At 39.5% G+C, this 15,907-nt stretch overlaps 1 protein-coding gene across 1 annotated transcript in view; it reads left to right on the top strand.

The window, feature by feature from the left end:
* tfap2d (transcription factor AP-2 delta (activating enhancer binding protein 2 delta)) overlaps positions 1 to 15,907 on the top strand; it is a 35,607-nt gene that overhangs the window by 11,359 nt on the left and 8,341 nt on the right. The window contains exons 4-5 of the mRNA XM_088324844.1: positions 9,894 to 10,059; positions 14,908 to 15,026. Coding sequence (XP_088180970.1) covers positions 9,894 to 10,059; positions 14,908 to 15,026 — 285 coding nt within the window. The remainder of the gene's footprint in view (positions 1 to 9,893; positions 10,060 to 14,907; positions 15,027 to 15,907) is intronic.

The raw sequence follows: 15,907 nt of genomic DNA, 5'->3' as shown, positions 1-15,907 counted from the left end.
ATTATCTATTGTTGATTATTTATTTTGTAATTATTTATTGTTGATTATTTATTATTAGGTATTTTTTATTATTTATGACTTATTTTGTGTATTGTTTATTATTTATTGTTGATGATTCACTATCTGTCGTTTATTACTGATTGTTTCTTTTGTGTATTGTTTATTATTTATTATTGCGTCATTGTCCTTGTTGCTCGTCATCTTCTTACCTGTAACTCAGAATAAGATTATTATTTCATGCCTATTTATTAATACAAATGTATTTACTGCCAATGATTACACCGTTTTTGTGTAAAACTAAGAATCAAGAATGTTTTATTTGAATACCATTAAAACGAAATACATTGAATAAACTGTGTTTATATATATATATATATATATATATATATATATATATATATATATATATATATATATATATATATATATATATATATATATTTTATTGGTGCCATTTTCTCCATGGCCCCTTTGTATGCATTCAACTAAATACTACTACAATAGTACTACAAAACTAAATATCAAATGTAGTGCTTGAAAATAGGAACCTAAAATATTGATTTTTCTTTCATTCTGAAACGAATAAAATTCAATAGAAATACCACAAAAATACCACTACAGTATTAATACTGTACACAAATATGCAACTGCTATATTACTATATCGTAGTTATTTTATATATTACTGCAGAAATACAGCAAGAATATTACCATGGAAATACTACAAAAAACTACTTAAAATCTTTAGCAATACTCAAAAAAATACACTATGAAATACTTCAGAAATACCATTACAGTGTTAATACTGTACACAAATACCACGAATATGCAACTACTATCCTATCACTATATTATAGTTATTATATATATTACTGCAGAAATACAGCAAGAATATTATCATTGAAATACTACAAAAAGAAACTACTTAAAATCTTTAGCAATAAATCCACTATGAAATAATTCAAAAATACCAAAATACTACAAATATGCACTTAATATGATATTACTATACTATAGTTATTATATATATTTATATATATATATTTATTTCTGCAGAAATACAGCAAGAATATTACCATGGAAATACTACCAAAAAAAAACTACTTAAAATATTAAGCAATACTCACAAAAAAATACACTATGAAGTACTTAAAAACACTAGAATATTAATACTGTACACAAATCCTAAAAATATGCAGCTACTATGCTATTACTATATTATAGTTTATATCTATATATTACTACAGAAATACAGAAAGAATATTATCATCAAACTACGACAAAAAGAAACTACTTAAAATATTTAGCAATACTCAAAAATACACTATGAAATACTTCAAAAATATAGTAATACTCTAAAACAATAAAAAACATACTACAGTAACAATATGACAGGAATACTTCAAACATACTGCTAGAAAAATATGACGACAGGAATACTGCAAATATACGAGAGATATACTAAAGTATTCTATTTTGGAAATACTACATAATGATTACTAGAGAAGCACTACTGTGGAAATAGTACAAAACTAATTCGGACATACTACAAAGATAATGATAATGGAAAATTAACTGGTACTATAAATATTTTTACAGTAATACTGAAAACTAAACATACAATTTAGTTTTTAAAACAGGGATTTTATATCATAGATATATTTATATATGATTGAGACGTAGTTTTTCGTGTGCGCGTGTGTTTTTATCCGTGTTTGTTCAGGAAATCGTGCGTGTTTTTTTCATTCCACGTGCACGCCCAGGGAGGAAAAGCCACGTGTCTCAGTTGAATTTTTCATCAGTCCTTCGATGTTGCGGCTTTTCTACGGGACTGACGCGGGAATCCCTCCGCCATCACATTCGCTTAATGGTGCGCACAATTTGGCCCTGAGCTCAGCCGCATCACAACCAATAATCTTTGCTTTAGTGCGCGCTCCCGTATCGATAGCTTCTCTCGCCTCGGGCGGACGCTTTCATATGCTAATATAGAGCGCGGCCCCGGATTCAGCACACATCATATTCGTCTTGTTCTTTCTGACTGTGGAGTCGAACGCATGAATATTCATCATCCTGAGAGGAGGGGTGGGTAAACTGCGGCCCGTGGGCCACATGCATTCCGTCGGGGTTTGAAAGCAATACGACTGCAGAAAACTACAAAAACAGGGACCTTATAAATCATTTTACATATCATTTTGCTTTCATTCCGACAACAAAACATATATATTTGAGAAATAATACTCCAATAAATACCGTAAAACACATCTACAGTAATACTTCAAAATATGACAGAAATACAACCCCCGATTTACCATTCTGAATAAAAAAAAATCATATTTTTTATGTTGAAAATTAAAAAATTGTGGTACTTGCACTATGGAAGTACTTCTGAAGTACTACAACATACCACAGTAATATGAGAAAAATAATGCAGAATTACTACTAGAAATCTACAGAAATACCATACAATCACATCTACAGTAATAATATAATATAGCGCAGAAATACTATAAAAGTACTACGAAAATACATCAGTAATGTTAGAAAAATAATACTGTAATACTCCTAAAATACCACAGAAACAACATAAAAACACATTTACAGTAATACTTCAAAATTTCACAGACATACTGCTATGGGCATACTACAGAAGTACTACAAAAAACATCAGTAATATTAAAAAAATATCACAGAAATAGGACTAAAATACTACAGAAATAACATCAAATCACATCTACAGTAATAATATGATATATCACGGAAATACTACAAAAGTACTACAAAAATACATCAATAATACTAAAAAAATAATACTGGAATACGACTAAAATACTACTATGTACAGAAATACAATAAAAACACATTTACAGTAATACTTCAAAATATCACAGAAATACTACTACGGGCATACTACAGAAGTACTACAAAAATACATCAGCAATATTAGAAAAATATCACAGAAATATGACTAAAATATTACTACAGAAGTACAAGAAAAAAGATATCAGTAATATTGGAAAAATAATGCAGGAATACTACAAAAAATACAGAATTACTACAAAATACATAATTAATATTAGAAAAATAATGTAGAAATACTACTACAGAAATACTACAAAAGTACTACAAGAATACACCAGTAATATTAGAACAATATCACAGACTTACTATGAGTAATTTTATGGAATACAACAGAAGTACTACAAAAATTCTGCATAAATGCTACAGAAATACCTCTACAGAACTTCAAAACACTTCTATGAAAATACTAAAAAAAATACTACTACACTAACACTATAATACAGAAATACTACTACAGAAGTATTACAAAAATGCTACAAAAATACTACAAAATGAATTCAGAAATACTACACGAAGACCTCTACAGACATACGATTGAAACACATCTACAATAATACCTCAAAATATCACAGAAATACTACAAAAGTACTACAAAAATACATCAATGATATTAGGAAAACAATACATGAATACAACTAAAATACTACTACAAACAGAAATACCATAAAAACACATTAACAGTAACACTTCAAAATATCACAGAAATACTACTACGGGCATATGACGGAAGTACTACAAAAAGAAATACCCCCAAAAAATGAACTACAATAATACCCTGATACAAAGATACAACTACACTTATGTTAGAAACACACTGCAGAAATACTATAAAATTACTGCAGAAATACAAAAAAAGTACTCCAAGAACCTCACCAAAACACATCTAGAGTAATACTACAAAATACAACAAAATACTACTAAGGAAATGCTACTACAGCTATCTTACAAAACAGAAATACTATTACAGACATTACAAAATACTGCAGAAATGCTACAAAAATATGACTACAAAAATACCACCAATGCTAAAAAATAAATCTAGAGTAATACTACATGACACTACAAAAATAATACAGACTAGTCCCATGGATATCCATAAAAATACTACTACACTAACACTATAATACAACAGAGGTATACAAAAAATAATACAGAAATGCTAGAAGAATACATCTTCAGTAATATGTCAAAATACTACGAAAATACAACAAAAATGCTTCTATGTAAATACTAGGAAAATACCACAACAGTAGTACTATAATACAGAATTATACTTTGACATGCCAATATAGAAGTGGGCATACAATTTATAAAACACTACATCGTACAAAACCAAAGTACAAATAAATTTTTAATAGAAGTACTTTGCTTTATAAATGTGTATAAATTTTAATGTTCAAAATAATCTTTACTAATGAGCTTTTTTTTTGCTTCACACTCTACTTTGGCGCCATCGTGTGGATGTAACAGAAAACTGCAACGATGTTCCTTTATGCTTGGCGATACAAAATGTTTAAAGAGCCATATTAGTCTTTAAACAAAATGTCTGGACCTGCGAAAAAATCAAAAGCTTTATATAGACCTTATAAGAAAGGAAATTCATACAGTACTGCATGTGTCATGTCCTGCACGGTTGTCATGGCGCCCAGCTGGCCCCGCCCCTTGACACCGGCTGAGACGCATTGGACTGATTGCTTTTGGAGTACTTAAACGCTCCTTTTGGGACTGCCTGCCTTTGGTCCGTTTGTGTGTCAGACAACTTTTATTTCCTAATTAAAGTGACAGATCGTCTACGCATATGAGTTTTGACTCCCTGCTTCTCGGTCCGTTTCCTGACAGCATGTATCCATATTCACTGAAAGACCCTTTATTTTTCCATTGTTAGCATGGTGGCTTTCAGAGAACCCTGAAAAAGCAAAAGATTGGCACATATGTTCTTCAAGTATACGTGTACAACCACAAAAAGGGGGCGGGGCGACTGCTTAGCCAATCATAATGCAGAACACATTGGAAATCCCAAAGTAGCGAAAAAGTGATAAGTGAACCGCGATACAGCAAGGGATAACCGCATCCCAAATAGAGATGTGTCGTCCGCGGACTTAACATCTCGATGAGGAGGCGATTGGAATTCTGTCCCGTTTGCTTGAACCGGCTCTTTTGGCTCGGCTCACTAAAAAGAGTCGAATCTTTAGCCTACCACGCTGCTCAGATATTTTCGGTTTCATCCATATATGATGATTATGTAGCGGTAGATACAAAATGACATAGAAAAGGGTCCAAATCAAGCAAAAAAAGAAGGAAAAAAAAGAAAAAGGGAAGAATAAAAGCTAAAAAACAAATGAAGGTAAGAATTTTAAGCAAATAAATAAATAAAAAAACCCTAGAACAGGAGAAAAAAAACAAACACTCTCTCTTTCTTGATTCATCCCTCTCATTTTCTCTCACTCTTTACCTCTCTCATTTTCACTTTTCACTCTATTTTTCCCTCTCACTCTTTTTCTCTCTTCCGCTCTCTAATTTTACTTTTTTGCTCTTTCTCACTTTTCGGAATTTATCCCTCTCATTTTCCCTTTCAAATTTTCTCTATTTTCTCTCTCTCTCGTTTTTTTTCGATGAATCCCTCTAACCTTTCCTTTTCACTCTCTCTTTTTCTTTCTCTTACTCTTTTCTCGATTTCTTTCTCTCATTTCCCCTTTTTACTTGCCCTTTCTCTCTTGCTCTTTTTTCAATTCATCCCTCTAATTTTCACTTTTTACTTTTTTCTCTCACTCTTTTTCTCGATTCATCTCTCATGTTCCCATTTTACTCTCTTTCTCTCTCACTCGTTTTCTCGATGAATCCCTCTAATTTTCCCTTTTCACTCTCTCTTTTTCTCTCTTTCTATCTTTTCTCGATTTATTCCTCTCATGTTCCCTTTTTACTCCCCCTTTATCCCCCTCGCTCTTTTTTTCAATATACCCCTCTTATTTTCCCTTTTTACTTTTTTTTTCTTACTCTTTTTTCTCGATTCATCTCTCATCTTCCCATTTTACTCTCTTTCTCTCTTACTCATTTCCTTGATTAATCTCTCTCATGTTCCCTTTTCACCCTCTCCCTGTCTTTTTCGTTTTCCCTTTTTCACTCTCTCCTTTCTTTCTCTCTTTCATCAACTATCCCGGCCCACAGGCTAAAAAGATTTGAACACCCCTTCCTCAAGGGAACCGATAAATGAAATCTGATCTTCCCTATTTAGCCACCAGAGGGCGCTACTAGCAGACTACTCGATGGCAGAGGTTTATCGGTCTTATCAGCTTAACACAAATCCTACAGTACAACTTTACAAGAGACAACGAGTATCGACCTGATCCAAGTACTCTCGGTATCTAATATATCGACATTTGGATCGTCCCGCCCCCGCCCCCTCAACGAACGAGTCACCAGACACGCGTGCATGTAGAACGTCGCAAACAATGTTAAACAATGAGAAAAACACCATTTTGGCCAGCGTTCCTCTTTTACTGGAATTTCTAGCAAAGGGCTTTTAAAAGGAGCGCTTGATTTTGCGTGTGATCCCGCCCGCCGCTCGCGCCGCTCGCGCCGCCGCCCCAGGCTACTCTCCGTCGCTTAAATAGCGCTATCGCCTCTGGGCCCGCACGCTCCACTCTGCCGCAGCGATAGCTGCTTTCGATCGCCCTTGGCAACGTCAAATACAAACTACTTTGTATCAAAACATTTTTTAGGGGGGAATTAATAGGAGGTGAACCTGCGGCTTTGAGGGGTGCACCAGCCTTGTCAGGGTGTGTGAATCTGACTGACAGGTCACAGATTGAAGACTCGGACGCATTTACATGACATTCCTACTAGGGCCGCAACAACTAATCGATGAACATGGATTATCAATAGTGTCTGTAATCTTCATCGACCATGGATAAAGTGCATTGAATGTTGTTGTCAAGTTGAGGATTGTAGTACCACGTTGCTCCGGCAGAGGGCGCCTTGAGACTGTTTTTATGAAAGTATCCTACATTTATAAATAAATTATTATCGATTGAACATTGCATCGTGACATAAATTGGAATGAAACAGTCGAACGTGAGAAAGTTAACAGTTAACAGTTGAAAAAAAGTACAAAAAATAAAAATAAAAGTAAAATGAAAAATAATAAGCATGATACGCTTGACTCAACACAGGGTGCAGATTATTAAAGCCCTGGTTTTTAATATTTGACCACTAGATGGCACTGTATATTATAACGTAAACTGGTACCAAGAGCGAAGCATACCAGCAAGATGCCAGACAAACATGGCGGTGGCTTTTAGCTAGGGATACCACTATGTATTAAAAATATAAATATTTTATAAGTATTTTAAAACAAAATGAATGAAAGTATTTTATTGTACCGCTAGGAGGCACTAAATATCACACTCCATGACTTTAAGCATGTTATACATTCATCTGCAAATTGGGAATGTTTATTATATTCAAACATTTTACCAAAAAAATGGAAAAATAGGTCTAAATTTGTGTCACGGTTGCCCATTGCACTCACTTGGGCCCGCCCGTTGGGCGCCAGCTGCTGCTCATTGCCTGATTGGCTTCCCTTCTATTTAAACTCAGTGCTCTCATTCACTCCTTGTCAGTCTGTCAACGAACCTCTGCACTTGCAAGACTGTATTTTCACTCTGCCCGGTATCCTGTTTATCTATCTAGTATCCGGAATCGATCCCGCCTGTCTCATCCTGTCCGGTATCTTGTTCCGGTCTCCAGTATCTGGTATCAACCCCGTCTGTCTCATCCTGTCCAATATCTTGCTCTAGTCTCCAGTATCGGGTATCGATCCCGTCTGTCTCGTCCTGTCCGGTATCTTGCTCCATTCTCCAGTATCCAGTATCGATCACGTCTGTCTTGTGCTGTCCGGTATCCTGCTCGTGTAATCAGTATCCGGTATCGATCCCGCCTGTCTCGTCCTGTCCAGTATCTTGCTCGATTCACCAGTATCCAGTATCGATCCTGTCTGTCTTCTGCTGTCCGGTATCCTGCTCGTGCAACCAGTAACCGGTATTGATCCCGTATGTCCTGTCCGGGTTCGATCTCTTCTGCCCAGTGATTGCCGAAACACTGGCGTTTGTGTTCCCGCGCATGACTGCCTTGTTCTCCGATCTCGATAAATTTAGTATTTTACGATTTCTCGGACTTCATTCGTTCTGAAGATAGCTTTACTCTATCGGAGAAACAATCACAATTACGTTTAATTTACAACAAAGATGCCAGTGTAGTGTCACCGATATGACACTGAGTTAAGCTACAAAAGAAGGACTGACAGTGGATGTGATATTGAGACTTGAATTCCCTTTTCTGGATGGTGAAAACCGCAAAAGTACAATACAATGAATTGAAACCATGTGCTGATAAGTTCACAAAAATAAAGCCCATAATGTCACGGTTGCCATGGTGCCCAATTGGCCCCGCCCGTGTGGCGCCAGTTTCTCTCACAGTTGCCATGGCTCGCAATTGGCCCCGCCCGTTGCAGCTTGTTGACAGATTGGCTCCCTGTCAGTATTTAAACTCATTCCTGTCAGTCCCCTTTTGTCGATCCATCTGCGAATCTCTGTTTTTCACCTGTCCTATGTTTTTGCCCGTTTGTCTCCCGCTACGATCAGTTTGATCTCAACCACGTCTGCTCTCCCGTCCCGAATTACGACCTGTTTTGTTCTCGACCACGTCTACTCTCCTCTCCTGGCTTTTGACCTTTTTTCTGTTTTTGACACCGCCATCGCTCGCCACGGAATGTATGTCAAACACTCACTAATGAAATCTAGTATGTCCTCAGAAGCCTTCATTTTGTTTCTCTGGTAAGGAGAGTAACACAAGGGCTGGCACATTTGTTCTACCGCTAAATAATGTATTCCTTGTTCTCAAATGTAGGTTAGAAACCTTAGTCACCGGCCAAATGCTTCCACGTTGGCCACCCTCATTGCATCAAGTTCTGGCACGGACATTATCGCCGGGAGCCTTGTTCTGCTTGGCCTAAATGGTATTTTTGCCTCCGTTTCCATCAAATCATGGACTGATAACAAAGCGACTCACCCCCCGCTGTTAGATTTGATATCGAGGCGGATAAATAATAGAATACAGACCCACAATGCACTGGAAGGGTACCTTCTCACTGGTTTGGCACGTTGGTTTAAGTCAGGTCTTAGCAACAAGCAGCTCTTTGGCGCTTTCTATTGACTCCCTGGTCCTTTTTCAAAAATGTTTGATAATGGAAAATTTTATGGTACTGTATATATTTTTCAATGTATTTATTATGTATATACCATAGGCGGCACAGTTCTGAGGTCATAGGATTAAACCTTCCTGTGTGGAGTTTGCATGTTCTCCACGTGCTAGCGTGGGTTTTCTTCGGGCACTCCGGTTTCCTCCCACATTCTAAAAACATGCATGTCAGGTTAATTGGCCGGTCCCAATTGTCCCTACGTGTGAATGAGCGGGTGAGTAATTGTCCCTGGGTGTGAATGAGCTAGTGAGTTGTCTTTCTCTGTGTGCCCTGCGACTGGCTGGCAACCAGTTCGGGGTGTCCCCAGCCCACTGCCCGATGATAGCTGGGATGGGCTCAAACACCCCTCTTACCCTACTGAGGATAAGCGGTGCAGATAACGGATGGATGGATATATACACACACGCACATACAATTAGGCGACAGACGTCACATATTTACAACATGTCTTTCGAGTGCATTCTTAAAGCGATAGCACCATCTAGTGGTAGTTAACTATGTTTACATTCAAATTCCACCCCACAGACGGTATTTAACGCTCCGCTCTTTACATTGTCTTGCGGGTGTAAAGGTTCGTTGACGGACTGACAAAGGGTGAGTGAGAGCACTGAAACAGAAAGGGAAGCCTCTCTGTCAAGGAGCCGCAGCTGGCGCCCATTGGGCGCCATGGCAGCCATGAAAAAATCATGTACTTAAATGTATTTCGATCTGTGTCAGTCCATGCCCTGAAAAGTGACTGCGGTATTTTTCTGACAAATTGTCTGGCGTTTCCCCGGCAGGTGGAACTTGCGTGGTGAATCCGACAGATCTCTTCTGCTCCGTACCGGGTCGACTGTCACTACTCAGCTCCACCTCCAAGTATAAAGTCACTATTGCAGAGGTGAAAAGAAGACTGTCACCGCCTGAGTGCCTCAACGCTTCTCTGCTGGGTGGAATTCTGCGCAGGTTTGTACAAAAATATCTAGAAATGTGACAGTTATGTTACTTTTGGGGCGACTGAAGATATGACTTTGTATGGTTTACATCACAAAAAGCGAGTGAGATCTATTACACGATGATGTAGACTTGTTCATACTGTTATAACAATCCTACTATTAATAAGGTTTGTTAGGAATTAATTATCAAAATGTAGCGTTTACCAAATTGTTAGAATCAGTTTTCTGACTCCATTAACCAAACACTACCTACATTCACCCAACAATTTATGCGCGCTCGTTTCTTGATGGAAAAGATGAACAAGAAAGCCAACATTTTTACGGGGCAGATTGTATTTCTTTAACAATTTAACTAAGTGTACTCCATCGAAAAACAGCCGATTTAGTTTCTTCGGAGTCTCTGGGAAGCCTTCTCTGAAGTCATTTAGCTTTCTTCTCCTTGGCCCACGTCTCCCCGCAAGATGGTGTGCCGGCTCCTCCCACGGACGTGCCAAAGAAGCACAACGTGGGCTCCACCATCTCACCCGATGTCTGGAAAACTCAGAACAACACCGAGCGTTTCTACGTCATCAGGGCCTTGTTCTCAAAACATCGCCTGCTGTCCTTCGTCAGAGTCCTGTTATCAAAATTCCCTAGTCAAAACATTCTGCATTTGGAACAGTGTGACCTGTCATTGAACTACAGCCCAGTCAGTATATATCTTGGATTAAACTCAATAAATGTAACTTGTATTCAATCGTATTAGATCCTTTATAGTCAAATGTATAGAATCCTTCAGGTTTCAGTATTAAAGGCAGGAGAGGAATTGCTTTTCGAGAAGTTTTTATTGGCAAAATATATTCTGGAAACCACCACAATAAAAGTCTTTAGACATTCTTAGCAATAGTCTCTCTATGACATTTTAGAGCAAGATTTGTAGGCCTTTTTTGAAGCCTTGTATAGGGGCAAAGGGAAACCGCAACTTCAGTTGTCTGCTTCTCACCGTTCGCACATTCGTGTTATCAGCCAAATGTCAAAGTTTCTGTGGGTTATAAAAACGACCACTTACATGTGGGAGAGCTATAAAAGTTGGCTAACGCTAGAAAATACACCAAGCATGAGACTCCCTCTGACCCCGCTCATTTGGTGCCAACTGCCGCGGGTTCTGATTGGCTCCCTGTCAGTATTTGAACCCAGTCCTGTCCGTCCCCTGTTGTCAGTCCATCTGCGTACCTCAGTGTATACGAGGCAAGCCTTTTCCAACTCAGACTCCCACCTGTCCCGTTTTTGCTCCCGTTTTTGCTCCCGTCTCCGGCTACAACCCGTTTTGATCCTGACCACATCTGCTCTACCGCCCCGGGTTAAGACCCGTTTCTGACGATCACGTTTTTGCTCTCCTGTTCCGGCTATCGACCTGTTTTTCCGTCCTTGACACCCCCATCGCTTGCTATGGAACATCCACTTCCGTGTTCGGATCACAATCCGAATACGAGAGCGACTTGCTTCCCGCGCCATGATACTACCATCCACAGACACAAAGAGTGCTTCCATTAATAAAACTTCTGAGAAACGTAACGCAATTGGGTCCTGTTTCCGTTCTGGTCCTGACACTTCCCTGAGCAGATCCGCCCTGAAGGGTGTGGATGTCAAAGAACGACAACATGATTGGCTGATATTGATGAAAAAAGTGTGATATAGTCAAAATAAGAAACAACAGTGAGGTATAATAGTCCAAATAATGAACTGGCACCCTATGCCAATCCAATATTATAAACATGTGTGTCAAGGTTGCCGTGGTGCCCAATTGGCCCCGCCCGTGTGGCGCCAGGGTCGGCTCGTTGAGAGATTGGCTTTCTGTCTATATTAAGCTCAGCGCTCTCTTGCTTCCTTTGTCACCCCGTCAAACGAACTTCTGCCCCACAAGACGTGGGTTCTGACTCTGTCCGGTTTCCTGCTTGTGTTTCCTGTCCGGATTTTGTTCCCATCTATTTTGTCCTGTTTCATTTCGATATCAAGTTTTGATATCAATCCTGTCCGGTATCGATTGCTTCCTTTGTCAGCCCGTCAAACGAACCTCTGCCCCACAAGACGTGGGTTCTGACTCAGTCCTGTTTCCCTGTTGATATTTTCAGTCCGGTATTGTTCCCCTTTATTTTTGTCCCGTTTAATTTCAGGTTCCAGTTTTGTTTCCGTCTGTTTTTGTCCTGTTGTTATTTTCTCCAGTTCTTGTTCCCGTCTAGTTTCTCCTGTTTATTTTTGATATCCTGATTCGTCATCAATCTCATTGGTCTCTGGCTTCCTGTCTTTCCACGCCAGAGCGGCTGCCTAACGTGCATGACTCCCCATTTCCCATAAAATAAAAGGTGTGTGTGAAAACATCACGCGATTGAGTCCTGAACCTGTTCCGGTTCTTGACACATGGTGCATTTTGAGAATACACAGAAAAGGCTATCATGATAATATAGAATTGCCACGACAGTTAAAGTAAATGCTATTATGGGATACATCATCGATACCGGATACTGGGGCAAGATACCGGACATGACGAGACAGACAGAATCGATACCGGATACTGGAGATTTAAGCAAAATACCGGACAGGACGAGACAGACTGGATCGACACTGGAGACTGGAGCAAGATCCCGGACAGAACGAGACAGAAGGGATCTATACCGGATACTGGAGACTGGAGCAAGATACCGGAGAGGACGAGACAGACGGGATCGGCACTGGATACATGAGACTGGAGCAAGATACCGGACAGGACAAGACATGCAGAATCGATACCAGATACTGGAGACTGGAGCAAGATACCGGACAGGAAGAGACAGACGGGACCGATACCGGATACTGGAGACTGGGGCAAGATACCGGACACGACGAAACAGGCGGGATCGATACGGGATACTGGATACGCAAGCAGGATGCCGGCCAGAGTGAAAATACAGATACATCATCTCTCTTTTTGTCCAGCTTTGTTTCTAAATGATTGAATTTTAATTTAAACCCATTGATCCCCCAAAAGCTCATCAAGTTCTTTTTTAGCATAATTAAAACAAAGTAATCAATATCTAAATATATATAGTGACATTATAGTGACATGCATCTAAAATAGGACGCATTTTACCGAAGATAAACGCGCAATAACAGTAAAAAGAAACGAAACTCGAGGGAAATTACAAATCTCGCATTAAATATGCAAATGACTACGATTAAAGACGCAACGGTTGTCCGCAAGGCTTTAATTTATTCAGGCTTTCATTACTATAATGCAGTTGTCATAATCAAGCTTGTCTGTACCCTACATATATTCTTTTTTCAGAACCGGACTTTTCAGAACGCAATATACCGTATTTCTGGACAATAAGGCGCACCGAAAAACCCAAATTAGCAAGAAATTTGAACGTACTATAATCCAGCGCGCCTTATATGTGGGCGAAATTGGAAATGCGTTGCAATATTTGTTCGATTATTGATCGGTGGGATTTATCGCTGATTACGATTGCATGACAAAGGCGCAACGGGTATCGTGGTCTGCATTTATATAGCGCTTTCCAAGTCACTGAGGCTTAGGCCGTTCAGACACACACTCACACACCGATAGCAGCGTTAGGGATTCAGTGTCTTGCCCAAGGACACTCCAACATATCACCTGCAATGAGCGCTCTACCTCCTGTTCCGCCCTATATCAATAGTAGCAATGGTAAGAGCACCGAATCTCAACAAGCCAGGAACAATTGACGGTTGTTTACAATCGCATGCAACGGGAATCGAACCCGGATCGCAGAGGGAAAAGTACCGGATATTATCCACAAGACCATTAAGGATATAGAGGACACATGAAAAGGCATTAGGTCTATTTTCACTCACGAACCAGATGTGGTAGACGAATGAGAAAAGAAGTGATTAAAAATCAGTATAACATTTTGCTTTGCTAAAATAGGTCGCGTGACAAACGTTTAAACATGTGCTGGCATATCTTTCAGGATGACAGGATAGCTTCCCACAATGCCTTTGTATGCAATCAATCGAGAACAAAGCAATTACTTCCCACAATGCCTTTGTCTTCATTCATACTTTGCAAGTTGGTGATACATTACTTCCAATACTGTATTTCTGTATTCCATTATTTTCTGTACCACGGACCGTATTAATGTCTGACAATAATAATATCAACAATGTGGTACTGTGACTAAAAATAGTCCGAGATAAAACCTCATGCCTTGACAACCAGGGTGCTCCCTGCAGGATGCAAGTTTGATTGACGTTGCATCCAATGAAATGCCATTGTGATCAGTGATGTATTTCAATTGAACAATCCATCCATCCATCCATTATCTGCACCGCTTATCCTCAGGTTGCGGGGGTGCTGGAGCCCATCTCAGCTATCTTCAGGCAGTGAGCAACCTGAACTGGTTGCCAGCTAGTCGCAGGACACACAGAGACAGACCACTCACTCATTCACACCTAGGGACAATTACTCACTCGCTGATTCACACCAAGGGACAATTACTCACTCGCTCATCCACACCTAGGCTCAATTTGGACCGGCCAATCAACCTAACATGCATGTTTTTGGAATGTGGGAGTACCCGGAGGAAACCCACGCAAGCACAGGGAGAACATGCAAACTCCACACAGGAGGTTCGATTTCATGCCCTCAGAACTGTGCCGCACACGCGCTAACCACTGCGCCGCCGTGCTGCCCTTTGATCAATACAATAGTTTTTATATTATTTTGCAACCTTAGCCCTTACTTTAGCTTTAATTCCATAAGACTTATAGTCAGATGCGTGTTATATATGAAAAAACACGGTTTGGGGGCTGTATATTGCGGAAAATACGGTACGATGGATGAAAGTTGCCGATTTCTCCGCAGGGCCAAGTCGAAGAACGGTGGCCGCTGTCTTCGGGAGAAGTTAGACCGTCTCGGCCTCAACCTGCCCGCCGGCCGGAGGAAAGCCGCGAATGTCACATTGCTCACATCCCTGGTGGAGGGTGAGTTCCTTTTTCATATACGTATTTATTTTACTCTGGTACCTCTTTGTACGGGCACTTCTAAATGCGAGAATTTTGCTATATGAAGGAAAATCCAGGTCACGAGCAGTCCCAGAGGTTACCACCAGAGTCCGCTCACTGCTTGCGACTGCACACCTCCAGAATCAGCGTGTAACCGTTTGCGCATGCAAACTACTACAAGCTGAAAATGTGTGTGATCGTTAAGTGGTTCAAAGTTACGGAAACTTGAAGTGTATAGTGAGTTCTTACGCATGATCTACAGCAGGGGTCAGCAACCTTTTCGGTGTGGAGTGCCACTTTCAAATGTCCTTGTAAATCAGTGTGCCACACCAAGATTAATGACTCGCACAACTTTTTTTGTATATCCAACGGAGCTGTCCTCTTACCCCAGTCCACATGGATTTACATTGAAATCGTATAACTGACCAATTTTATCTTCCACTATTCTTGTTCATCAACAAACTAAAGTATGAATGTGAGCAACATGTGGAAAGGCCTGTAGACATCCATGACTTCAACCATTCTTCATCAACAATGAACTACAATCAAACTACAAGTGATATGGTCAGCTACCATACTATTCATCAATAAAATCTTATTCTCTTATCTCTTAATCAAAACTTGAAACACACACACACACCTTTAATATATTTGCCATCAGTAAATGGTTTTCCGTGCTTTGCCATGCAGTGAGCAATGTGATAGCTTGCTTCAGTGGTGGTGTTTGTAGCAGTGACAAAGGTCTTCAGGGTCTGTGTTTATTGGCCATACCTGGACACTGCGCGTTTTAATGTTTCCGTCTTGTCAGACTCATCCTTGAATTCATGTTCGTGTTTCGTCTCGCAATGACATTACCACTT

This window comes from Urocampus carinirostris, chromosome 20, assembly GCF_059441175.1.
Source record: "Urocampus carinirostris isolate Australia breed hairy pipefish chromosome 20, RoL_Ucar_1.0, whole genome shotgun sequence".
Taxonomy (NCBI): domain Eukaryota; kingdom Metazoa; phylum Chordata; class Actinopteri; order Syngnathiformes; family Syngnathidae; genus Urocampus; species Urocampus carinirostris.
The sequence above is the reverse complement of the archived record's forward strand: the minus strand, read 5'-3'. Positions and strand labels throughout refer to the sequence as shown.